Source organism: Salmo salar, chromosome 21 (genome assembly GCF_965601325.2).
Source record: "Salmo salar chromosome 21, fSalSal1, whole genome shotgun sequence".
NCBI classification, from domain to species: Eukaryota; Metazoa; Chordata; class Actinopteri; order Salmoniformes; family Salmonidae; genus Salmo; species Salmo salar.
In genome coordinates, this window is record NC_138311.1 from 24,824,031 (window position 1) to 24,851,638 (window position 27,608).

The 27,608-nt window shown below is 44.3% G+C and overlaps 1 protein-coding gene across 2 annotated transcripts; it reads left to right on the forward strand.

Annotated features, from left to right (window-relative positions):
* Nucleotides 1-2,434: 2,434 nt before the first annotated feature.
* On the forward strand, nucleotides 2,435-20,579 carry LOC106581984 (four and a half LIM domains protein 2). 2 transcript variants are annotated; one of them, XM_014164597.3, is made up of 6 exons: nucleotides 2,435-2,569; nucleotides 13,681-13,865; nucleotides 13,987-14,161; nucleotides 14,987-15,156; nucleotides 15,524-15,710; nucleotides 19,661-20,579. In XM_014164597.3, the coding sequence occupies exons 2-6, from the start codon at nucleotides 13,710-13,712 to the stop codon at nucleotides 19,810-19,812; spliced, it is 840 nt and encodes a 279-aa protein (XP_014020072.2). In that variant the 5' UTR covers nucleotides 2,435-2,569; nucleotides 13,681-13,709; the 3' UTR covers nucleotides 19,813-20,579. The 2 variants fall into 2 exon arrangements, with proteins under 2 accessions (XP_014020072.2, XP_014020073.2); XM_014164598.3 differs by lacking the exon at nucleotides 2,435-2,569 and adding an exon at nucleotides 12,470-12,730.
* The last annotated feature ends 7,029 nt before the right edge of the window (nucleotides 20,580-27,608 follow it).

Consider the following 27,608-nt stretch of genomic DNA (forward strand, 5'->3'; position numbering starts at 1 on the left):
GGAGAGAGAGGGGCATGCAGGGAGAGAGGGAGAGAGAGGGGGATGCAGGGATAGAGGGAGAGAGAGGGGCATGCAGGGAGAGAGGGAGAGAGAGGGGGATGCAGGGATAGAAGGAGAGCGAAGGGGATGCAGGGATAGAGGGAGAGAGAGGGGGATGCAGGGATAGAGGGAGAGTGAAGGGGATGCAGGGAGAGAGAGGGGGATGCAGGGATAGAGGGAGAGAGAGGGGGATGCAGGGAGAGAGGGAGAGAGAGGGGGATGCAGGGATAGAAGGAGAGAGAGGGGCATGCAGGGAGAGAGGGAGAGAGAGGGATGCAGGGAGAGAGGGAGAGGGGGATGCAGGGATAGAGGGAGAGAGAGGGGGATGCAGGGAGAGAGGGAGAGCGAAGGGGATGCAGGGAGAGAGGGAGAGAGAGGGGGATGCAGGGAGAGAGGGAGAGAGAGGGGGATGCAGGGATAGAAGGAGAGAGAGGGGGATGCAGGGATAGAGGGAGAGAGAGGGGGATGCAGGGATAGAGGGAGAGTGAAGGGGATGCAGGGAGAGAGAGGGGGATGCAGGGATAGAGGGAGAGAGGGGGATGCAGGGAGAGAGGGAGAGAGAGGGGGATGCAGGGATAGAAGGAGAGAGAGGGGCATGCAGGGAGAGAGGGAGAGAGAGGGGGATGCAGGGAGAGAGGGAGAGAGAGGGGGATGCAGGGATAGAGAGGGGCATGCAGGGAGAGAGGGGGAGAGGGGGGGATGCAGGGAGAGAGGGAGAGCGAAGGGGATGCAGGGGGAGAGGGAGAGAGAGGGGGATGCAGGGATAGAGGGAGAGAGAGGGGGATGCAGGGAGAGAGGGAGAGAGAGGGGGATGCAGGGATAGAGAGAGAGAGAGGGGGATGCAGGGATAGAGGGAGAGAGAGGGGGATGCAGGGATCGAGGGAGAGCGAAGGGGATGCAGGGATAGAGGGAGAGAGAGGGGCATGCAGGGAGAGAGGGAGAGAGAGGGGGATGCAGGGATAGAGGGAGAGAGAGGGGCATGCAGGGAGAGAGGGAGAGAGAGGGGGATGCAGGGATAGAGGGAGAGCGAAGGGGATGCAGGGATAGAGGGAGAGAGAGGGGGATGCAGGGATAGAGGGAGAGTGAAGGGGATGCAGGGAGAGAGAGGGGGATGCAGGGATAGAGGGAGAGAGAGGGGGATGCAGGGAGAGAGGGAGAGAGAGGGGGATGCAGGGATAGAAGGAGAGAGAGGGGCATGCAGGGAGAGAGGGAGAGAGAGGGGGATGCAGGGAGAGAAGGAGAGAGAGGGGGATGCAGGGATAGAGGGAGAGAGAGGGGCATGCAGGGAGAGAGGGAGAGAGAGAGGGATGCAGGGAGAGAGGGAGAGGGGGATGCAGGGATAGAGGGAGAGAGAGGGGGATGCAGGGAGAGAGGGAGAGCTAAGGGGATGCAGGGAGAGAGGGAGAGAGAGGGGGATGCAGGGATAGAGGGAGAGAGAGGGGGATGCAGGGATAGAGGGAGAGAGAGGGGGATGCAGGGATAGAGGGAGAGAGAGGGGGATGCAGGGAGAGAGGGAGAGAGAGGGGGATGCAGGGAGAGAGGGAGAGAGAGGGGGATGCAGGGAGAGAGGGAGAGAGAGGGGGATGCAGGGAGAGAGGGAGAGAGAGGGGGATGCAGGGAGAGTGGGGAGAGAGAGGGGATGCAGGGATAGAGGGAGAGAGAGGGGGATGCAGGGATAGAGGGAGAGAGAGGGGGATGCAGGGATAGAGGGAGAGAGAGGGGCATGCAGGGAGAGAGGTGAATGTGATACATTTCAGCACCACAGGGGTGTTAGTAAACTATAGACCAGGGCTCTCCAACCCGGTTCCTGGAGAGCTACCATCCTGTAGGTTTTCATTCCAACCCTAATCTATCACACCTGATTCTAAAAATTAGCTGGTTGATGAGTTGAATCAGGTTAGTTACACCTGGGGTTGGAGAGAAAACCTACAGGAGGGTAGTTCTCTAGGAACAGGGTTGCAGAGCCCTGCAATAGACACTGAATATCCTGACCAGTTGACCTCATCCGTGTGTATGTGTGTGTGTGTGTGTGTGTGTGTGTGTGTGTGTGTGTGTGTGTGTGTGTGTGTGTGTGTGTGTGTGTGTGTGTGTGTGTGTGTGTGTGTGTGTGTGTGTGTGTGTGTGTGTGTGTGTGTGTGTGTGTGTGTGTGTGTGTGTATGTGTATGTGTGTGTGTGTGGTTAGTGAACATCAATGCAATGCCTTACAAGGCCACAGGGCTGTTGGTGTGGCTGAGTGACTGCATGAGTGAGAAAGTGTGTGTTGTGTGTGTGTGTGTGTGTGTGTGTGTGTGTGTGTGTGTGTGTGTGTGTGTGTGTGTGTGTGTGTGTATCTCTGTAGGGCCAGTGTATTTATAGCCCATTGAAAAAGAAAAGAGACCCCTGTCCCCTCCTACCCCCCTCCTCACCCACTCCCCAATTAGTCATCTATTGGTGGGGTAATCCAATCAGGAGTGACTACAGCTCGCCCTCCGTCGCCCGTCTCAGTCTGAGCAAACTCCTCAAAGACACACACCCTCCACAGACAGAAAGGTAAGACTCAGCACTGTCCACTCATCCATCCATCCCTTCTTCACTCCTCTTCCACTTCTCTAGCACTCCCTCTCTGGCATCCTCTTCCATGTCCATTCTCTCTCTGCACTTGCGCTCTTACCTCTACTTAATAATGTTCTTTCTTTCTTTCCACTGTTCAACTCAGCCCGTCTCCGTCCATCCCATTACCTCTTCTTCTCTATCCCCCTCCTCTCAGCCCAAACAATATCACTCACCCTCCTCCTAAAACTCCACATCTCTCTCTCTGTTTATGGTTCTTCAGACTTTTATCACCTTGCACACGATGACAGAATTTGGGCATTTAAGCGTGACATGTGACCTAATTTCTCCACTGACTAACTCAACTGTGGCTTGATTGATAAAGGTAAATCAATTGTATGTCATCCTGAGTTGACATTATTTACTATTTTTAAAACCAAATTGTCACTTTGAATCAGAGGTAATCAGTTGAGCTTTGGTAGGGAACATTTATTTTCCCATGATACAGATTACATGATCAGAGGAGATATAAAAATTGTTCTTGTGCCCTCAGAAAGCCTGACTCTATTGGCCTACATTCACTGTGCCTCTGAGAGAACATTATTAGGGTTTTAGTGGACTTTGTTTTAAATGCTCAAGGTGATCCTTTCAGCAGGTTAACATTGTCACATTGCAGATCCAAGATCCGTCCGTCATAGTGTGCGTGCATGTGTGTGTATGTGTTGAACTTTAAACATAGACAGTGTGTATGCTGGGGGAAGGCTGTCTATGCTATGTTGTGATATCTAATCGATGATTTATATATACACTAGATGACTGACAGGGGCCCTGTGTTGAAGCCACCGTGCCTCCATCTTGGTACTCCCTCACCGTTGTAAAAATGTATTCATTTATTCTGTTACAGACACCTTAATGCATACTTTTAAATTACATTATGTGATCTAAACTTAAAGTACTTACTTAAAGTATAGGTACTAATGTTACTATCTCCACTACAACAGAAAAATACTTAAGACATTTAATTTTGTCCTTACTGTGTAATTCCATTCATTCCTATGGAGGACCGCTCCTTAAATATGATAAAGTGCTGATGGACAGGGCAGATAGGTTATATTCTCTGTGCCTTTGTGCCAAGTATCTCCACCCTATTGTTAGGGAAGAAGTGGGGAGTGGTGTGGGAAAGGGGGGGTACATTTAGGGGAACTAAGTTCCACCCTTTTAAGCTAGGAGGTAGCGTTAAGTGCAGTCATGGCGTGATGGAGCCAATGAAATAGTCCCAAAAGTGCAAACCCTGCCACTCGGCTTATCTGGAAGACTATATGTGTATGTGTGACGGACTGTGCATGTCTGTAGTAGTTTGACATTGAGCTATTTTGAACCTGTCTAAACCCCTCTGTCGTGGCTCTTGAAAGCATTCCAGTTTTCTGGGAGGGCACTGGCTATCATTAGAGATGCATGTCACTGTGGGCCACTTCTGTCATTGTGGCTCAAGCCTAGTGCGATAGATCCCCTGTCAGCACTGACAGAGAGAGAATACCTGACCACTGTGACTGACTCAAGATTAAGGAAATATTTGACTACGTACAGACTCAGTGAGCATAGCCTTGCTATTGAGAGAGGCCTGTGTAGGCAGACCTGGCTCTCAAGAAAAGACAGGCTACAGTATGTGCACACTGCCCATAGAATGAGGTGGAAACTGAGCTGCACTTCCTAACCTCCTGCCAAATGTATAACCATATTAGAGACACATATTTCCCTCAGATTACACTGATCCACAAAGAATTTGAAAACAAATCAAATTTTGATAAACTCCCATGTCTATTGCGTGAAATACCACAGTGTGCCATCACAGCAGGACGATTTGTGACCTGTTGTCACAAGAAAAGGGCAGCCAGTGAAGAACAAACACCATTGTAAATACAACCCATATGTATGTTTATTTATTTTATTTTCTTGTACTTTAACTATTTGCACATCGTTACAACACTGTATATAGACATAATATGACATTTGAAATGTCTCTTTTCCTTTGGAACTGACCCCGGGGTCAGATGTGGGTACTCCAGTGGTACCTGTCAAATTGGGGAAGAGGGGAGGGGTGTAGGGTCTTTTTCTTGCTAAGTAAAGAAATATAATTTATCTCAAGTCAATCTAACAACAGGTTAAAGGTCCAATGTAGCCATTTTTATTGCAATATCAAGTCATTTCTGGGTAACATTGAAGTACCTTAATGTGATTGTTTTTAATTATAATGGTCCAAAAAAATAACTTCTTAGCAAAGAGGGGAAACTAGCTGTTATTGGTAGACAGACAAAAAAGAAAAATGTCCAACCTATTAACTCATTTTTGTGTGATGTCACCAGGCAGGACAAAACTCCATCCCAACAAAACAGGCTGAAAAGTTCAGGCTGTCTTTTCAAACAGCTCTTACACAAAAAGGGCATTATCATAATTATCACCATTTCACAGTATTATTCTAACCTATTGGTATGGAAATATAAAAAAACAAGGACGTCCAGTTTTGGACTGCACTGGGCCTTTAAAGTATGTAGATGAAACACAAAAGAAGACTTAATCTTGTAAGGGGATGCATTCTGGACCATTTATAACACTTGCCTGTGTCACGTTCTGACCAGTAAGGGGTTATTTGTTATTGTAGTTTGGTCAGGACTTGGCAGGGGGTGTTTGTTTTATGTGGTTCGGGGATTGTTGGGTTATGTTATTATGTAAGAGGGGTGTTTGTTTAGAGTGTTCCGGGGTTTTTGGGCTATGTTAGTTCTAGTTGTTCTATGTCTATGTTTAGTAAATGGGGTTGACCTTCAACTGGGAGCAGCTGCTCCTCATTGCTTCTAATTGAAGGTCTTATTTAAGAGGGAGGTTTGTTCTATGGTATTTGTGGGTAGTTGTCTCCTGTTTAGTGTCTGAGCACCTGATAGGACTGTTAGTGACGTTCGTTTGTATGCGTGATTTGTTTGTTTTTCCTTCTTCACATTAAAAAGAAGATGAGTACACACGTTCCCGCTGCGTTTTGGTCTGATCATTACGACACCCGTTACAGCCTGGCTGTTTGTCAGTACCCCATACAGTTTTTAGGTCCAAGTTCTGGCAGGTTGGATGGGGGGCATCGGTGCACAGCTATTTTCAGGTCTCTCTAGAGATGTTAGATCGGGTTCATGTCCAAGCTCTGGGTGGGCCACTCAAGGACATTCAGAGACTTGTCCCAAAGCCACTCCTGCGTTGTCTTGGCTGTGTGCTTAGGGTTGTTGTCCTGTTGGGAGGTGAACCTTTGCTCCAGTCTGAGGTCCTGAGAGCTCTGGAGCAGGTTTTCATCAAGGATCTCTCTGTACTTTGCGCCGTTCATCTTTCCCTCGATCCTGACTGGTCTCCCACTGAAAAACATCCCCACAGCATGATGCTGCCACCACCATGCTTCACCGTAGGGATGGTGCCAGGTTCAATCCAGACGTGATGCTTGGCATTCAAGACAAAGAGATCAATCTTGGTTTCATCAGACCAGAGAATCTTGTTTCTCATGGTCTGAGAGTCCTTTGGATGCCTACTGGCAAACTCGAAGCGGGCTGTCAAGTGCCTGTTACTGAGGAGTGGCTTCCGTCTGGCCACTCTACCATAAAGGCCTGATTGGTGGAGTGTTGCAGAGATGATTGTCCTTCTTGAAGTTTCACCCATCTCCACATAGGAACTCTGGAGCTCTGTCAGAGTGACCATTTGGTTCTTGGTCACCGCCCTGACCAAGGCCCTTCCCCCCTGATTCTTCAGTTGGGGGGGGGCGAGGGTTGGTGGAACAGACATGGGGATAGGACAACGAACCATACTGTCTTGGCATTTATCTCAGTTCAATTTCTCACTTCTATCTTTTTATCATTTTCACACCCTTTTCAGAAAGGGTACCCAATGTTCCTCCACTCATGCCTCCTCCAGTAATTTTTAAGGAGGATGCAAGGAAATATTAATAAGGGCAGTGTGATGTTGTGGAACGCCATCAATAACATGTCATGCAATCATTGGTGGCTGTGTGCAGTGTGACTGCTATGTAGACCACCTGGAAAGGCACCATTCTCTACTTCAGGGTTGTAAACTCGTGGGCATAGAAATCAAAATGAATAGAACAGATTTGGAACCTCTAAGTTGACTGGTCAACTCATGGGTACACTTGCAATGGCTCACTGGTGTTGTCATCAAATCAAATATTATTTGTCACATGCTTTGTAAACAACCGGTGTAGACTAACAGTGAAATGCTTTCTTACGGGCCCTTCCCAACAATGCAGAGAGAGAGAAAATAGAGAAATGGTAGAAAAGTATGTAAAAATCAATACACAATGAGTAACAATAACATGGCTACATACAAGGGGTACAAGTACCGAGTCCATGTGCATGGATACGAGGTGATATGTACATAAACTCGGCAAAAAAAGAAACGTCCCTTTTTCAGGACCCTTTCTTTCAAAGATAATTCTTAAAAATCCAAATAACTTCACAGATCTTCATTGTATAGGGTTAAACACTGTTTCCCATGCTTGTTCAATGAACCATAAACAATTAATGAACATACACCTGTGGAACGGTCGTTACCACACAAACAACTTACAGACGGTAGGCAATTAAGGTCACAGTTATGAAAACTTAGGACACTAAAGAGGCCTTTCTACTGACTCTGAAAAACACCAAAATAAATATGCCCAAGGTCCCTGCTCATCTGCGTGAACATGTTTTAGGTATGCTGCAAGGAGGCATGAGGACTGCAGATGTGGCCAGGGCAATAAATTGCAATGTCCGTACTGTGAGACGCCTAAGACAGCGCTACAGAGAGACAGGACGGACAGCTGATCATCCTCGCAGTGGCAGACCACGTGTAACAACACCTGCACAGGATCGGTACATCTGAACATCACACCTGCGGGACAGGTACAGGATGGCAACAACAACTTCCTGAGTTACACCAGGAACACACAATCCCTCCATCAGTGCTCAGACTGTCCGCAATAGGCTGAGAGAGGCTGGACTGAGGGCTTGTAGGCCTGTTGTAAGGCAGGTCCTCACCAGACATCACCGGCACCAACGTCGCCTATGGGCACAAACCCACCGTTGCTGGACCAGACAGGACTGGCAAAAAGTGCTCTTACCTGACGAGTGGCGGTTTTGTCTCACCAGGGGTGATGGTTGGATTCGCGTTTATCGTCGAAGGAATGAGCATTACACTGAGGCCTGTTCTCTGGAGCAGGATCAATTTGGAGGTGGAGGGTCCGTCATGGTCTGGGGCGGTGTGTCACAGCATCATCGGACTGAGCTTGTTGTCATTGCAGGTAATCTCAACGCTGTTTGTTACAGGGAAGACATCCTCCTCCCTCATGTGGTACCCTTCCTGCTGGCTCATCCTAACATGACCCTCCAGCATGACAATGCCACCAGCCATACTGCTCGTTCTGTGCGTGATTTCCTGCAAGACAGGAATGTCAGTGTTCTGCCATGGCCAGCAAAGAGCCCGGATCTCAATCCCATTGAGTACGTCTGGGACCTGTTGGATCGGAGGGTGAGAGCTAGGGCCATTCCCCCCAGAAATGTCTGGGAACTTACAGATGCCTTGTTGGAAAAGTGGGGTAACATCTCACAGCAAGAACTGGCAAATCTTGTGCACTTCATGAGGAGGAGATGCACTGCAGTACTTAATGCAGCTGGTGGCCACACCAGATACTGACTTGATTTTGACCCCCCTTTGTTCAGGGACACATTATTCCATTTCTGTTAGTCACATGTCTGTGGAACTTCTTCAGTTTATGTCTCAGTTGTTGAATCTTGTTATATTCATACAAATATTTACACATGTTAAGTTTGCTGAAAATAAACGCAGTTGACAGTGAGAGGACGTTTCTTTTTTTGCTGAGTTTATAACTAGGAATAAAGTTACAAATAGTAAACAGTAGCAGCAGCGTATGTGATGAGACATAAAAGGGTCAATGCAGATAGTCCAGGAAGCTATTTTGTTAGCTATTTAGTAGTCTTATGGCTTGGTGGTAGAAGCTGTTCAGGGTCTTGTTGGTTTCAGAGCATCGGTACCGCTTGCCGTGCGTGATGCAATCATTTCCATGGTAGTGTAAAATGTTCATTCAAATGATGCTAAATGATGTGGCTCATGCAATGGAATATATGTTTTGTAATGTCAGTTGAGTTGATTTAACAAATCACAGCACAGATTGATGGGTAAATTTCCTGCTTTTACTTTATGCTTTTACTTCCTGCTTTGCTCCTATGGGTACACTCACAATGGCCGGCAGTCCACCCATTATGCCACCATTGTCTTGAATGGGAACACCCGTTCTATTCAATGAGGGGATTCAATTAATCTCTCCCGGGTAGGTATGTTTTGCACCGGGTGAAGTTTTGGTACCGGGCAGCCTCCCAGGAGTGAGCCAGCACATGAAATAATGAGTAGATTTCTGTGGGAAGATCTCAATTGCACATTCCTTGCGTCCTTTCTCCTCGTCTCCTTCTCAAAACACATTGGATGAGAAAGCCAGGTTGAGAAATGCAGGGCCTCTGGCTTTCTCATCAAATATGTTTTGAGAAGGAGAGAGGACGCAAAGAGTATGCATTTGGGATCTTCCCTTCGTTTTACCTAACCCCACGGTTCTCAAAACTTGTACCTAGTGAGCTACCATCCTATATGTTTCAAACCAATCCAACCCAACCCTAAATAAAGCTCACCAGATGGACTGAAAACCTACAAGATGGTTGCTCTCCAGAAACATGTTTGTAAATCACTGGTCTAACTAATGCTAAGTGATAGTGTGAATGGCATAGTAACTGTAATTGTTTTATATTATAAACTGGGTGGTTCAAGCCCTTAATATTAGACCTTATACCACGGGTATGACAAAACGTATTTCTACTGCTCTAATTACGTTGATAACCAGTTTATAATAGCAATTAGGCACCTAAGAGGTTTGTTGTATATGGCATATACCACGGCTAAGGACTGTATTCAGGAACTCCGTGTTGCGTCATGCAAAAGAAGAGCCCTTAGCCATGGTATATTGGCCATGTACCACACCTCTTTGTGCCTTATTGCTTAAATAACATTCAATTGTTTATAAAAAAAGAAAAATTGAACTATAATGTTATTTATTGAACATGTTATTCGTATAAGATACTATGAGTCTCCTCAGCTTCCTGCAATTCAATTGATTCAATCATCCAATCAAAAACAACTAGATAAAACCAGCACTTTATTATGTGTCAAAGCCAGGGACCAAACCATGAGACTGCAGATAATTTTCAGGAGTTCAGAGCACATTTGTATTATAAGTACAAGTCTTTCCTCCATATTGAGGTACTCAATCTTTGTTGTTTGCTATGGTGGGACCCCAGCTAACAACAAATGTTCCCACAACTTTAGAGAATGTTCCCTTAAGAGCCTGATTAGGGCATGACCGAATGTTTTCATAGGAATGTTACAGTGACGTACAAGGATGATCCAAGAGACCATTCCCTTAACGTTGAACAGAACTTACCCAGAACGTGGTTACCAAGTTCCCAGAATATTCAATATTAATGTTCTAGACACGTTTCATGGGAACATTGTAAGAACATTCCTGTGTCCAGTTAAGACAATATTCCATTAACGGTAGTACAGCCCAAGAGAAATCGTCCGACTGTCGAAAATGCACAGTCCGAGGAGACTAATTGAGACCATAGTCTGATTAACGGATAAATGACATGGTGGAGTAGTAGGAAGATCAGAATGCCTTTAACCTAGAGGTTGAGTTCAAATCCTACACTGTAAACCCCAATGTGCTCTCATTACTCAACTTGAGGAAATCCATTGCACTTAATATCGGAGTACAGTTACTTGTGATTTTTGTAGTCATTACTCAAACTGAGAGTCACTGTGACCCTGTAGAGGGTCCAGGTTTGAATTATATCAGCTTGAAAAAAAAATAATGTAATGCCCCCACTGTGTGCCTTGCCTTTGAGTGAATTGTAGAGTTACCACCCATGACTATTTGTTAGTGACAGAGACATGGTTGTTGAATTCATTCATTTTCACCAAGTGAGTTCCTAGGGGAATATTATCATTCTAATTACTCTATGACAAAACATGACATATCTCATAAGGACTTAAGGACTCACAGGCCACATCAGGCCAGCAAGTAGGGTTGCAAAATTCCAGTAACTTCAGTAAAATAAAATCCAACTGGGGTTTCTGGAAAACCTGGAAAATGTACCAACATTTTAACAATCCTACCTGCAGGTCCCATTATGCTGGCTTGCAAGCTGATGTGTAATTCCTAATAGAATCTAGCCAGAGTTAGGATATCCAACAGTTGCAATTTGTATTCTCCCGCAACCTGCATTCATAATGACTGCCAGGGTCAGGAACAGTGTGAGGAGACTACCTAAGCCATCTAAACTGGAACAACCATTTCAGTAATGGGTGCAAAAAAATCCAACTAAATGATTGGATTTGTTTAGAAAAATGTGTTATTTATCTTTGTGTAGCATAAGATTAATAAATCTATCACTTAATGTACATGCAAAAACGGATATTAAAAACTATTCCAAAGATCTCAACCTGCAGTAGAGCATGCTGGGTAAAAATATAATTTATCATAACTTAAAAAAGTGACTTGATGTGACTTCTCATTTAGTTTTGAGTCAGTACCACATACAGTTAAGTAATAATGACTTTTCATTTACTCTGAGTTCAATTTACTAGAAGTATTTGAGTAAAAAAATGCCTTGGCGTTTACAGTGCAGGTGAGGACATGCTGAATCATAATTACTGTAAAAATGAACATGCACAGTGTAATCATGTATGTAAAAGTGTGTAATATTGTAAGCTGAAAACACTATGTTAAAAGCACTGTCTGTGTGTGTGTGTGTCCAATTTTAGATGAACGTTCCAATGAAACATGTCTAGAACATTAAATATTGGATATTCTGAGAACATGGCAACCATGTTCTGGGTAAATTTTGTTTGACATTTAGGGAATGTTCTCCTAACTAACGCCAAAACTGGACACAAACATCTGGGGAATATTATGGGTAACATTACAAATAGTTATCCCTCCCTAGAACTGTTAGCTGGGAAACAATGTTATCAAAAGACTTGATAGGTGCCCCTTGGTGCCTTTGATAGGTGCCCCCTTGATAGGCTGCCCCTTTGCTTGTCGTTAGTGTTGCTGGGACGGATGACATCAAAGAGAACACAGAAGCCCAGTCTCCAACAGCTGTGCACCTTTTTAAAATAGCTGAAAATTTGATTAGGGTAGAGTACATTTTTTAATTTTAGGAACAAGATGAATCCTGATTTTAAGCTAGGTGAGTTAGAGTGATGGAGAGACTTTGTGAAGGGTTGTTAGAGAGGGAGAGTAAATATATTCATTCCTCTTTCAACTTAAAGACAGAGAACAGAAAATTCCTCTGACTTGCTTTTTCGATCTAATTTGGACCAGTACACCAAGACCTTTCTCTAGATATTTTACTAAGCACTCTTGTCCCCCCTACAATTGAGTAAGCAGTGGTATATCTGAGATGCTTATGCACAAAGACCATACATAATGCAATGACATCAGGAACATACCGTTATATTACAGGGGGTTTAGTCCAGAGAAAGGGGGACCGAATGAGGAAATGCAAACAACCCATTGGGTTGGAAAAACAAGGGAAAGCAAACGGAGAGAAAGACAGAGAGTGGGTGGGTGGGGGCAGGGAGAGAGGGAAGGAGCGACGGGAGAGCGAGAGAGAGAGAGATGAGGGCAGCTGGATAAAGGAGTTTTGTTGTTGAAAAAGCTAAAGAGAAGAAGATGGGAAGAGAGAAGGAATTTAAGAGAGTGAGGGGGGACATTCTCTAGTTTTCCAGCTTTTCTTTTGCCTCCTTATATGGTCAAATGATGACTGTGGAATCAATGGGCAGAGGGGAGTGGGTCGGCACTCCGAGAGTAAGAGAGAGGGAAAGAATGAGAGGGGAAAGAGGTGAGAAGTGTAGAAGAGAGGGGTGTGCAGTGTCGTGTGCTTGGGACACTGGGGACTTCCACGAGAGGCAGCCGGACACAAACCACTGGTCAGCAAAGCGAGACAGGCCAGGCACAGAGAGGCATAACCAGGAGTCTTATCTGGGCTGAACTGCTAACAGCTACAGAGCGTGAGTAGCCATTATTCTGGTGTGCCGTCATACACACACACACACACACACACACACACACACACACACACACACACACACACACACACACACACACACACACACACACACACACACACACACACACACACACACACACACACACACACACACACACACACACACACACACACACACACACTGCGGGATGCTGAGCTGTGTAGAGGTCTGGTGCGTGATACTGACAGCTGGAGGTGTGGTTATGGATTGCTAACTGCAGGGTGATATAGTGAGTGTTGGTATGCACAGGAGTGAAGGTCCCCTGTCCCTCTCGAAGCACGCCTGATAGAGCTATTAATATCCCTCTCATCTGTAACCAGGTGGCTGTCACACCAACAGACAAGACTGGATGCTGATAGACACACAGAGGCCAAAGACTAAACCCTAGAGAGAGTCATACTGTACACAAAAGTACAACTTGATACTACAACTGTCGGCAATATAACACTGTCTCAAAAGATGACAGGCAGGTGTCTATTGCGATGTCCTTAATGTCTTATCAGAGTTCTCTATTGTACTTGTTGTTGTGCTTGTGTTCCCTCCACTCTGCTTAAATGTGAAATGCACTTGTGGATATTCTATTCATTGCAGTAACAGGCAAGTCCATTTACATCCAGTTCTCATTACCTATAACAGACTGATTATGATGTATGCTCTCTGCTACTACTCAGTGTCAGGGAGTGGATATCTCTGTATAAACACTGGCACACAGACAAGGCAAACAGACAGACTTGGTTCCTCCAATGTGGATTCTGTTTATCTAGCCGAACTCTTAAAAACCTAGGCTACTTACAAATGTACTGTATGTATGCAGGTCATGCGTCCGGGTTCTTGACCATAACTTCAAGAAACCTTTTTTATACAGTAAGACAATTGTCATTCCCAAACTCATCCTCCTCCCCTCTCCTCAGGTTAGCGGGGTGGGATTCCCGGTGCCAAGATGACGGAGCGCTATGACTGCCACTACTGTAAGGAATCCCTGTTCGGGAAGAAGTACGTCCTGAGAGAGGAGAACCCATACTGTGTCAAATGCTATGAGAGCCTGTACTCCAATACCTGTGAGGAATGCAAGAAACCCATCGGCTGCAATACCAGGGTACAATACACACACGCACAAACTACTAACACTGTCTCCTTTTCTAGCATCCATCCAAGAACATTGTCAAAGTGTGCCGTCTGATGTTTAGATTCAGATTGTCCCTCTGTTGTCACCGTAGGACCTGTCCTACAAGGACCGCCACTGGCATGAGGAGTGTTTCCAGTGCTTCCAGTGTAAACGGTCTCTGGTGGACAAGCCCTTCTCCACCAAGGATGACCAGCTGCTCTGCACTGAGTGCTACTCCAATGAGTACTCCTCCAAGTGCCACGAGTGCAAGAAGACCATCATGCCTGGTGAGAACCTACACCTAGATCCATCTAATCTATACTAGACACACTCAAAATCTGATGCATACATGTGGGCATGCACACACAAACAGGCGTGTACACAGACTAATCTTGCACTATCACAGATGACACAAACCTTCAATGGTTGCAGACAATTTAGATCTGTCAAAATACCAACACACACAGCCCCTTATGACATAATAATCTATTTAACGTTATAATGCTCCATAAAAATATTCAAAATGAAATCATCTTTATCAGAGCAGCCATGAAATGTGTTGATTTGTTTGAACCAGCATCCATATTAGTAATATCATTATTATCGTTATTACACGCACACACACATTAATCACTGTCGTAGTATGCGAATAGCCAGGACTAAACTCAAACGTTTTTGGATGATTCTAACTAATCTACATGTCTTTGAATGTCCTCATTCACATAAGCCCTTGCCTAGTTAAATAAAGATTAAATAAAATAAAATAACAAAAAAAAAATGGTGCTTCTCCCAGACAGTCAGTGTAACTATACTCTGAGGTCTGGAGTGCAGCAGAGCAGAGCAGAACACTGAACGTAGATCGAAATGACCTCCAGACCTCCTCTCTGTTCCCCACTCTGTTTCTATACAAAGACCACCACGCAGTATTTAGAGAGTGAGGGAATGTGTGTGTAACCCAAGGACTGAGTAGTGTGTGTCCCTTTTCTCACTCTCCATCCCTTATCCTTTCCCAATTACCTCTGTCTCTCCATCCCTCTCTTATTCACTCACCCTCTCCCCTGCTCCCTCCCTCCTTACTTCCCTCCCTCTCTTGCTTCATCTCCTTCATGCAGGCTCCAGGAAGATGGAGCATAAGGGTAACAGCTGGCATGAGACCTGCTTCACCTGCCAGCGTTGCCAGCAGCCCATCGGCACCAAGAGCTTCATCCCCAAGGAGAACCAAAACTTCTGTGTGCCCTGCTACGAGAAGCAGTTTGCCATGCAGTGTGTGCATTGCAAGAAAGTAGGTCAAGGGTCATGACAGTGTAAATACTGTAGTGTTTTTTCCCAAAATGTTCTGACCTCTAAAGTGACGTATACAACATAGAAAACAGGGCTCTTTGGATATCTGCTGAAAGTCTGGCTGTGTCTGGCGGGCAAGACTATAGGAACATTGAGTAGCACTTTATATGTATATAAATGCTATCAGTATCTATACAAGTGGCAATTTACTAAATGGATTGCTGTAACTGCGAATATCTGGTATCTGGATGGCAGTACTTGGTGTGTGCGTGTGCGCATGTGTATGTGCGTACTTGTGTGCACACGTCTGTGTGTGCATGGTCAAATGTGTGCCTGTATGCCTAACCTTTTCTCTCTCCATTAAATAGCCCATCACTACTGGTGGGGTGACCTATCACGACCAGCCCTGGCATAAGGACTGCTTCCTGTGCACCGGCTGCAAGCAGCAGCTGTCAGGCCAGCGGTTCACCTCCCGTGATGACTTTGCGTACTGCCTCAACTGTTTCTGCAACCTGTACGCTAAGAAGTGTGCCTCTTGCACCACCCCCATCAGCGGTAAACTATCTATCTATGTGGTTGTGTTACAGATACATGTTTTCTGCTCAGGTCATGCACAGATTATCAGAGGCCAGAAAATGGCACCGATAGAGAGGGCCGCGGAGCAACTAGCCCCTAGTCAACTTTGCAGTATTTCGTTTTTTTATGTGTTATTTCTTACATTATTAGGCCAGAACATTTTTTGTGTTACTACATACAGCTGGGAAGAACTTTTGGATATCAGAGCAGCGGAAACCAGCATTACCAGCATTACGATCAGGAATACAACTTTCCAGAATCGTATCCTTTGTTCGTACCCCCCAGGGCAATTGAACTGATTCCTGAGGCTGACCCAAAACATCACTGGCGAAGAAGATGTACTCGGAGTGGACTTCCAGTCCGACTCAGGAGGTGCACACACCACCCACCGCTTCCAAGTATATTACTCGCTAATGTTCAGTCTCTGGATAATAAAGTTGACGAGCTGAGAGCGAGGATTTCCTTCCAGGGAGACATCAGGGATTGTAACATACTCTGTTTCACAGAAACATGGCTCTCTCTGGATATACTGTCTGAGTCCGTACAGCCAGTTGGGTTCTCAGTTCATCGCACAGACAGGAATAAATCTCTCCGGGAAGAAGAAGGGCGGGGTTGTATGTTTCATGATTAACTACTCATGGTATGATTGTGACAACATACAGGAACTCAAGTCCTTTTGTTCACCCAAACTAAAATACCTCACAATAAACTGCCGACCATATTACCTCCCAAGAGAATTCTCTTCGGTTATAGTCACAGCTGTGTATATTCCACCTCAAGCCGACAGCCCTCAAAGATCTTCACTGGATTTTATGCAAACTGGAAACCACATATCCTGAGGCCGCATTTATTGTAGCTGGGGATTTTAACAAAGCAAATTTGAGTAAAATGCTACCAAAGTTCGACCAACACATTGACTGAGGTACTCGACCACTGCTAAAACACGACCACTGTTACTCCAACTTCCGGATGCCTACAAGGCCCTCCCCCTCCCTTTGGCAAATCTGATCACGACTCCACTTTGCTCCTCCCTTCCTGTAGGCAGAAACTCAAACAGGAAGTACCCATGCTAAGGACTATTCAACGCTGGTCTAACCAATCAGAATCCACACTTCAAGATTGTTTTGGTCACGCAAACTGGGATATGTTCCGGGTAGCCTCAGAGAATAACATTGACAAATATACTGATACAGTGACTGAGTTTATCAGGAAGTGTATAGGAGATGTTGTACCCACTGTGACTATTAAAACCTACCCTAACCAGAAACTGTGGATAGATGGCAGCGTTGTGCAAAACTGAAAGTGTGAACCCGCTTTGAGGATAACACAGTGCCAACGATGTGGCCCGCTACCAAGGACTGAGGGCTCTCCTTCTCCGTAGCCAACGTGAGTAAGACATTTAAGCGTGTTAACCCTCGCAAGACTGCCGGCCCAGGCGGCATCCCTAGCCGCATCCTCAGAGCATGCGCAGACCAGCTGGCTGGTGTGTTTACAGACATATTCAATCTCTACCTATCCCAGTCTGCTGTTCCCACATGCTTCAAGATGGCCACCATTGTTCCTGTACCCAAGAAAGCAAAGGTAACTGAACTAAATGACTATCGCCCCGAAGCACTCAGTTCTGCCATCATGAAGTGATTTGAGAGACTGGTCAAGGATCATATCAACTCTACCTTACCTGACCTGACACCCTAGACCAGGGCTGCCCAACCCTCTTCCTGGAGATCTATTGTCCTGTAGGTTTTCAGTCCAACCTTAATTTAGCAAATCTGATTCAGCTAGTTAAGGTCTTGTTGAGCAGCTAATTAGTAGAATCAGGTGTGTTAAATTAGGGTTGGACTGAAAACTCACAGGACGGTAGATCTCCAGGAAGAGGGTTGGGCAGCCCTAATCTAGACCCACTTCAATTTGCTTACCGCCTTAATAGATCCACAGACAATGCAATCGCCATCGCACTGCACACTGCCCTATCCCATCTGGACAAGAGGAATACCTATGTAAGAATGCTGTTCATTGACTATAGCTCAGCAGTCAACACCATAGTACCATCCAAGCTCACCATTAAGCTTGAGGCCCTGGGTCTGAAACCCGCCCTGTGCAACTGGGTCCTGGATTTCCTGACGGGCCGCCCCCAGGTGGTGAAGGTAGGAAACAACACCTCCACTTCACTGATCCTCAACACTGGGGCCCCATAAGGGTGCGTACTCCCTTTTCACCCGTGACTGGGCACGCCTCCAACTCAATCATCAAGTTTGCAGATAACACAACAGGTGGCAGGTATCCTAGTGGTTAGATCATTGGGCCGGTAACCGAAAGGTTGCAGGATCGAATCCCTGAGCTGACCATGTAAAAATCTGTTGTTCTGCCCCTGAGTAAGGCATTTAACCCACTGTTTCCTGGGAGCCGAATATGTGGATGTCAATTTAAGGCAGCCCCCTGCACCATCTCTGATTCAGAAGGGTTGGGTTAAATGGGGAAGACACATTTCAGTTGAATGCATTCAGTTGAATAACTGACTAGGTATCCCCCTTTCCCTAGTAGGCTTGATTACCGACAGGGAGGAGGTGAGGGCTCTGGGAGTGTAATGCCAGGAAAATAACCTCTCACTCAACAAAACAAAGGAGATGATTGTGGTCTTCAGGAAACAGTAGAGGGAGCACCCCCCTATTGATGGGACTGCAGTGGAGAAGGTGGAAATCTTCAAGTTCCTTGGTGTACACATCACTAACAAACTGAAATGGCCCACCCACACAGGCAGTGTGGTGAAGAAGGTGCAACAGAGGCTGAAGAAATCACAAACTTTTACAGATGCACAATTGAGAGCATCCTGTCGGGCTGTATCACCACCTGGTACGGCAACTGCACCACCCGCAACCACAGTGCTCTCCAGAGGGTGGTGCGGTCTGCCCAACGCATCACCGGGGGCAAACTACCTGCCCTTCAGTACACCTACAGCACCCAATGTCACAGGAAGGCCAAAAAGATCATCAAGGACAACAATCACCCGAGCCACCCCACTATCGTCCAGAAGGCGAGGTCAGTACAGGTGCATCAAAGCTGGGACCGAGAGACTGAAAAACAGCTTCTATCTCAAGGCCATCAGACTGTTAAATAGCCATCACTAGCACATTAGAGGCTGCTGCCTATATACATAGACTTGAAATCACTGCCACTTTAATAAATGGAGCACTAGTCACTTTAATAATGTTTACATATTTTGCATTACGTATGTACATGCTGTATTCTACTGTGTCTTAGTCTATACCACTCTGACATTGCTCATCCATATATTTATACATTCTTAATTCTATTCCTTTACTTAGATTTGTGTGTGTTGTGTGCATTGTTGTGAATGTTTTAGATATTACTTGTTAGATATTACTGCACTGTTGGTGCTAGAAAGATAAGCATTTCACTACACCCGCAATAACATCTGCTAAACACGTGTATGTGACCAATAAAATTGTATTTTATTTAATTTTATTTGAGATGTTTACAACATGTGGAATAGTGCTTAGTGTATCTGGAACTACACTAACATGCTAACACAATCCAACCATCTGTGCAGACCTGCGATGAGATTGTGTGTACCCGAAAGCACCCTGTGTGTATCTAACAGAGTGTCAGTCAGTCAATTAGATGCTCACTTCCATCAGTTCTAACTTCTAATGAGTCAGTCAGTCACTTATTCACTCACTCACATCACGCCATACACTGTGCCCTGTTTGAATCCTTAAGGTCTCCTTTCCTCCCTCCCCAATCACGGATCTATGTAATTTGATAAGGGAAAGCAAGGTATATCTGTCCTACTGTTTCCTCCACTCTGATCTGTGACAACTTCAATGAAGGATGTATTTATGATTTAGGATGTACAGACCTCTCTCACCTTTGGATAACAGTATGTTTTGATCTCTCTCTGTCTCTCTCAGGTCTGGGTGGCAGTAAGTACATCTCCTTTGAAGAGCGTCAGTGGCACCATGACTGCTTCAACTGTAGGAAGTGCTCCGTCTCTCTGGTGGGCCGGGGTTTCCTCACCGAGCGTGACGACATCCTGTGCCCTGAGTGTGGCAAAGACATCTGATTGGCAGGCAGCGAGTGGCCGACGAATCTGATTGGATAGCAATGAAACAACCAGGAAGAATGTTTTAAAATAATAGATAAAAAAAATCAGCGAGGAACCATAGCAATAATTCCCAACAACGACCCGTCAGAGCACAACTGAATATATATATATCATAATAGCACAATATACTATTAGGCTACTAACCCAATACGCTATTTGAGTTCTAAGATATACATTTGACAATCATAGGTTTTTGTGTTATTGGTCTTAGATTTTTTTGGTGTGCAACAGCAAATATTGCTTTCTGTATACCCTGGCTTGATATCCAATATCAGTTTGAGGTTTTGTGCAAGAATGTCTGCTGTCCTAATCTATTATATGCTGGTAAGATTCATATATTCAGAGTTTATGTATTTAGAAAGGAAAGTCCACCCAAATTACACAATTACTGCAGTCTATGGAAACAAATATGTAATTCTGTAATTTGGGTGGACTATCCCTTTACGTTTTGAAAGGTTATTTTGTGGTGCGTATGAAGGAGCACCAGTTTCTAAGTAAATGAGCTCCAAAGTAAATGTTAACTAACACAAAGGAACAGATTTACCGGGCTTTTACACTGGTGCAAAGTTTCTAATGTTATTCAAGATGGGAATAAAACATAAAAGCTACAACTAAAGAAAAATAATAAATGTTAATAACAGAAGTGTAAATAATGACAGTTTGATAAGCTCAATTTATCATCCCAAATAAATAGCAAGTATACATTCGAGGCTGGTGGAAATGCCTGGTAACACTGACTCTAAGTGCCTATAAACGTGAGAGCACTGTTTGTATAACTCATTTTCCAAGGGCGCCGATGAGAAGTCTGTGTTTGAAATCCAAATAAAAAACTACAAAAAGACCCGTTGCTGTTCACCTTGTATTACTGTAAGGAAAGGACAAGAAGTTAACAGCAATGTCATCCTTTTCTAAAGGAGTTGGTAGAAGGTAGAAGCCCCAAATTAGGTCCAGGGTCAGAGCCGTTTATTTATTTAACGAGGCAAATCAATTAAGAACAGAGTCTTATTTTACAATGACAGCCAAACCCTCCCTAACCCAGACAACACAGGGCCATTTGTGCGCCGCCCTATGGGACTCCCAATCACAGCCAGTTGTGATACAGCCAGGGTCTGTAGTGACGCCTCCAGCACTGAGATGCAGTGCCTTAGACCTCTGAGCCACTCAGGAGCAGTGATATTTAAGATGAGGGAGGAGGATACATTTTTTTCATGAGCATGGCCTTATTTCTATTACAGCATATTGGATGATTGCCGATAAAATTCCTTTCACCCAGTTCAATGTAACAGCGATAGGTTGAGGCTACCACATGATACTCAAATTTTCCCTATACCCATCATGAGGTTGCTACAACCTAGCCTATGAATTAAAGTTTACAAAGTAGGTGCACATAGGTCGAGAGAACAATTTGAGGTGACAGACAGTGACACATGGACACTTTCAATGCACACTCTTGCCTGCATCTAGCTGATATAGGGTGTAATCATTAGTCCAACAGTAGCAAACGAGAGTTTCTATTGGACAAATTCAGGTATGTTTATCCCCGTTAGGTTCTGTTTAAGAAACATTTTTCAACAGAATCGTCAGAATGAATACACCCCTGAACATGCGTTAACACAGTTCACTTTCATAACTGCCGTGTTGTATTCCTTCTCTCATCTATGTGGTCTCCTCCTAGCATCTTTTCCCTTCGCCGCTTGTGGATGTCAATACACAACACATCAGCTGTATGTGACCAGGCAAAAAAACCTTTCCAAGTCAAACCATATCATAACCTCTACACACAGCCTACATTTTTGTCACCATATTAGCTAAAGTAGCGTTATAGTCAACATAGCTAATAGAACTAATGTGTTAGTAAACCTGCTACAATCATGCCGTAACATTACAGTGTACAGTCAGTAATCAGTTTAGCAGTTACACCGGCGGGCCCAGTGGAAATAAATGTGTAAAACCAAAAGCTTACCTTGACTTGGAAGAGTTCCAGTGTTGTGTTGGATAGTCATAGCCAGCAAGCTAACATAATCTGTTTGAGTAGGCTAAACTAGCTAGCTGCTTTTGTTAGCTAAGTAAGTGACACTGAACTTTTTCTTAAAAAGGACAAAATCTCTATCTCTCTCTTGCTTCTCCTTCATTTTGGAAGAAATTAATGTGTTAAAACCTGTTCAACTATTGTCTTTCTCTCTCTTTGAGTCAGCTACTCACCACATTTTATTCACTGCAGTGCTAGGTAGCTGTAGCTTATGCTTTCAGGACTAGATTTATTCTCTGGTCTTTTGATTGGGTGGACAATATGTCAGTTCATGCTACAAGAGCTCTGTCATAATTACGTGTCATAATTACTGTATAAGTCTATGGAAGGGGGTGAGAACCATGAGCCTCCAAGGTTTTGTATTGAAGTGAATGTACCCAGAGGAGGACGGAAGTTAGCTTTCCTCCGGCTACACCATTGTGCTACCCTATAGAGTGCTATTGAGGCTACTGTAGACCTTCATTGCAAAATAGTTTGTTTTAATCAATTATTTGGTGATGTGATTATATTTATAATAGTTTTATCTAAAAAGGACAATTTAAATAATTTACAATTTTTTTTCTTGTGAAAATCACTGAGCAGGATGGTCCTCCCCTTCCTTCTCTGAGGAGCCTCCACTGTCAGATATACTTTAATGGGCTAATAGTTAAGGGTATGATTCAAGGTTGGCTAATCTGATCCTAGATTAGGGGCAATTTCTTTCTTGTGCTCTTGCAAATCATGCAGGACTGATGCCCCATCTAGTGGTGGACTTCAGTTTTATTCAAATGGCCACACTCAAGGCTTCACACAAGGCAATTCACACTAGCTAAACATCTCATTACAAATTAAAGTGTCAGTCACAGCACTAATACATTAACAATCAGTATCAAAACCCTTCAAAATCCCTAACCTGTTATGACCCACTGTGTTCGCAATACATGTGGATTGGGTACCGGTACCCTGTGTATATAGCCTCGTTATTGTTATTTTATTGTGTAACCTTTACATTTTTTTGTACTTTAGTTTATTTAGTAAAACTTTTCTTAACTCTATTTCTTGAACTGCATTGTTGGTTAAGGGCTTGTGAGTAAGCATTTCACGGTAAGGTCTACACCTGGTGTATTCAGCACGTGACAAATAAAGTTTGATTTGGTACAGTACGGCTACGGCCACACACAGAGGCATGAAGATGTATGATAAGGCATATATGCATTTAGCTTTGTAGACCTTAAGTTTTCCTATTATGCTTTAAGTACCATCAGCCTCCATAACTCTAGCTCTATAACCAGCACTGGGAGACTGAACGCTGAAACAACTACTGTAAGAGGATTTCAGGTAGGTGGCAGCATCACAGAAGTATAATGCATGCAGTAGCACAGAGGGCTAAACTGCGTATAAATCGCAAAATACCTACTTGTTCCAGAAAGTAATCCTGGACATATATTGTGGTGCCATGTCTGCAGTAGGAGTCAATAGAGTCACAGTTCGCTCTAGCTCCATGGGAGGGTGCTGGGGGACACACAAGGGTCAGGTAAAGGGTCAGAGAGAAGTTCTAGGGTCCAGGGGGACAGGTAGGTAGATGAAGACACATGTCACCACCCCAATGTTGGTATTGTTGTGTGGCTGTCCTGACTGGTAGAGAATCACCCGCAGTGTGAGGCTGCTCCTCTCCATAGTGGGCTGGTGGGTCTGTAGGATCAAGGATCAGGGCCATTTCGCTTTTTTGATATTTTTCATTATTCATTATTATTTTTTTCACCTCTGGAGATTTGCGTCTCCCCCTTGGAGGAGACTGTGACATTTACAGAAGACATTCACAGATCAGATTGACATAACAACAACATTCCCAAAAATTATTCAGGACAGTAAACCAACCCTGGTGTTGGAGAGCTACTGAATGTGTGAATCAATTGTTTTAGTGTTGGGCTGGAATAGGGCTGTTATGGTGACTGTATTACCGCCACACCGGCGGTCACGAGTCATGACGGCGATCAAATTCCAGGTGACGATTTAGTCAAGGTAATTAGGCTTCTCCAAGATCTGATGCTGCTGATGGTCATTAGTAGCCTACCAAACTTGCTAACTGCCTGGTACTCAGCACTCCATCGGCCCTCTAATCACTCTGACATCAATGCAAATGTAATCTAAAATCTAATCAAACACTTCATGAGGGCCCATGAGCACTTGTTGCAGCAACATTTCTATAGGCTATGCAATTGCATGAGAAAACAGAGTGATGGCCTCTATTAAAAAGAGGAGGATCCCATCAGCTTTTTATAAGCTAGGCCTACTATATTTATTAATCAAATTTTCTAATATTAACCACATTGCTTCTCTTTACAACAGGAGTATAGCCTACCTGGCTGACATGAAAATTAATCAAGGGAAAAGCGTCCTCCATTCGCTATTTAAGTGCATAGATGGCATATTTTTTCCACCTGCCCCTGTTTCGAGACAGGTGCATGATAATGGTCCATTCTAATTCAAAACAAATTTCACATATATATTATTTAGTATATGTAAAGACAAGACATTTACATTACATTTACATTTAAGTCATTTAGCAGACGCTCTTATCCAGAGCGACTTACAAATTGGTGGATTCACCTTATGATATCCAGTGGAACAACCACTTACAATAGTGCATCTAAATCTTTTAAGGGGGGGGGGGGGGGGGTTAGAAGGATTACTTTATCCTATCCTAGGTATTCCTTAAAGAGGTGGGGTTTCAGGTGTCTCCGGAAGGTGGTGATTGACTCCGCTGTCCTGGCGTCGTGAGGGAGCTTGTTCCACCATTGGGGTGCCAGAGCAGCGAACAGTTTTGACTGGGCTGAGCGGGAACTGTGCTTCCTCAGAGGTAGGGAGGCGAGCAGGCCAGAGGTGGATGAACGCAGTGCCCTTGTTTGGGTGTAGGGCCTGATCAGAGCCTGAAGGTACGGAGGTGCCGTTCCCCTCACAGCTCCGTAGGCAAGCACCATGGACTAAAGCAAGAATAGTGTGATGGGTGACAGCATTAGCCTATCACTTGTGAATGACGCCCAGCCTAGTTGCACACCTCATGTAGCCTAGTCCATAGGCCTATATATTTTGATAAGGTTTATATCACAACTAAAGTGGCCAAATAGCTTCTTAAAATGAAGCACATTAATCCGCTTTGCAAGGGGTGTAGAGCCTAACTGGCATACACAGCGTGTGAGTTTCAAGTTTGGGGAAGATCATTTTCACCATAAAAATGCACCTTTATAATGAAAGCATTACATGCATAATTGCATTTGTGGTCACTTTTGAGAATGGTGCTTTCCTGCTAATGAAAAATGTGCTCTTATAGCCTACTGCCGTGTGCGCATTGCTGCGCTTATAATGTTAAGAAATAGCCTAAAGGTTTATCAACATTTTTATCAACATCTGTTGCGTCAGGCTCATTGCTTAAAACAGGTTTTTTGATTCTAGTTGTTGTATGAATTTGGGGTCTATCGCATCCCACAATTGTCCAGACTGTGTTTAGAATATTTATTTCTCCCACAGAATAGGTCAACTTTTGTACTGTGGGGGATAGTAGTTTGACATAGTTTAGTGCTTTTGCTGTTTGTTAGGCCTACTCATCTTGTTATCTGACTAAAAGTAAATCTGGGCATTTCCAATATCATCAATATGCGCCTCGGAATTGGATAAGGACATACGCAGTTGCATCCCAGATATGTCTGTCTTCACTTGTAGCCTGTAGAAAGACCCGATCACGTGACGGAGAGCCATGTGAGTGAGATGTGCTTCAGCAAGCAGGGGAGAAGGGAATTATAATTATTATAGTCAGCCCAAGGTCACAACGGCCACTGGCCGCAAAAGGCAGGGAATTTTTTAGTGGGCATTACGGCCACACAAATGGGATGCAGCTGGGAAATTTGAGGCATTATCAAGGGCTTGTCAAATTGTGAATGAGAGACTGATGAAGTGTGTACAGCCTGTGCAAAAAAACAAAGCAGAGCTCATGCCTTTCATGCAACTTTTTTCAAATCATCACATCATCGCATCATGCAGCCTTACAATGTATTAATAATCAAAACATATAGCCCAACAACTAAAGTTACACAAATAACTCTAAATTAACCATTTAGGAGTATTTGTTTCTTTAACCGCTCAACACAGAATAGTCAAATGTGCACACTCCCTCAAATGTTTGTAGAAAATATCCTTTCTATTTTATTCAGCTTTGTTCAATTGTATTCTTCATACTATAAAATAATATTAAATAATGCCATGGAATTCTAAGCAAATTGTGTCTACTAAATTAACTAGAATAGCCACCAGCCATATGGCATAGCCAGATCAGTACCTAACATAAGGACAACTCAGTATGCTGTTCTGTTCTTCTGTAATAGACTACACTTTCTTCACATCATGTTTCTTAGGACCTGTCTAAAATAAATAATGGATTTATTGTGATGGTGTAGGCTATATTACATGGATTTATTAGTGGCTTGTAGGCTATGCGTGGAAGCCAAGAGATGCTACATGTGTTAACGGTCAACATTTATTAGCTTGACAATCACAGACTGACAAAATTTGACCACCACAGCCCTAGACTGGAACAAAAGCCTACAACCTGTAGCTCTCCAGGACCAGGATCGGTGACGACAAATTATTATCTTTACAAAGATGTTTCATACAGACCAGTAGATACTAAGGTTCCATACCGAGCCGTTTTAGATTAACCGAGGGGGCGGAGGATGTGGGGGCTCCCCAGGCATGGTCAATGGGAGGACGAAGAGGGGGTAGCTTGCGTATGGGGATAGAGGGGTTCATGGAGGGAGGGGGCTTGAGTCTGTCTGTCACCCCAGACCCTGACCCCCTGGTTTCTTCAGTCTGACAGGGCCACTTATAGAGGAGCTGCCATCGAACACGACCAGAGGCCTCTTCCTGTTGTGGTCATTACTCTTCCTGCCGTGGTCGTTACTGGAGCTGCAAGACAAAACAGAAGATACTGACTGAGGCTACAGTAGCAGTATCATTTTGGAGTCATTGGCTTTTACTGTGGAAGGAGCATCATCAGGAGCAAAATAACTCATATATTGAGCCTGTCAGTCTTAAAGGTAGACTCAGCAATGCATGACGTAAACAGCAAACAGCAGCTGATTTCTGCAACAACTAGGAGTGTTGAAGCGCAGGGTTGTGAAGTAACGGATTACATGTAACTGTAATCCGTTACGTTACCAGGTAAAATATTGTAATCAGATTACAGATGCTTTTGAAAAACTAGATTATTACTTCGAGGATTACTTTTAAATTCAGAAAGGATGTTTGCGAAAACAAATGGACACTTCTCTGTTTTCTCAATGACATTCAAATCAGCATTGAAAAAAGGCGCAACTTTAAATTTGTGCAATGTGAGCGAGTCTGACCATAAATCAGAGACCATTATGATGACACACCAAATGTGTTTGATGGATCGCGGGAAAAGAGCAGAAATAGGCTTTTGTAGGTTACAGTCCAAGCTATGTCTTCCAATGGTGTGACTGCTGTCCAAAGATTATCTAACTTGAATAAACGCTTGGAGGTAAGGATGACAGCAGTGGTGTAGTTTTCGGTGATACGGATATCACTTATTATTGATGCCTACATAGCGCATTGATGTGAATCACACTGCTGCTCTCTCATTTAGCTATTTGCGCCTTATGGATTGTGGTTGTTGTGGATGGATCTTCACAAAACTAAATGTGTATTTGAACCCAATAATGGTTGAATTGAA

Excerpts from the sequence above, each read along its gene's own strand:
- LOC106581984 (XM_014164597.3), top strand. The coding sequence starts at position 13,710 with ATGACGGAGCGCTATGACTGCCACTACTGTAAGGAATCCCTGTTCGGG. Across the intron at positions 13,866-13,986 it reads CCATCGGCTGCAATACCAGG|GACCTGTCCTACAAGGACCG; the intron begins GTACAATACACA and ends TTGTCACCGTAG. Across the intron at positions 14,162-14,986 it reads CAAGAAGACCATCATGCCTG|GCTCCAGGAAGATGGAGCAT; the intron begins GTGAGAACCTAC and ends TCCTTCATGCAG.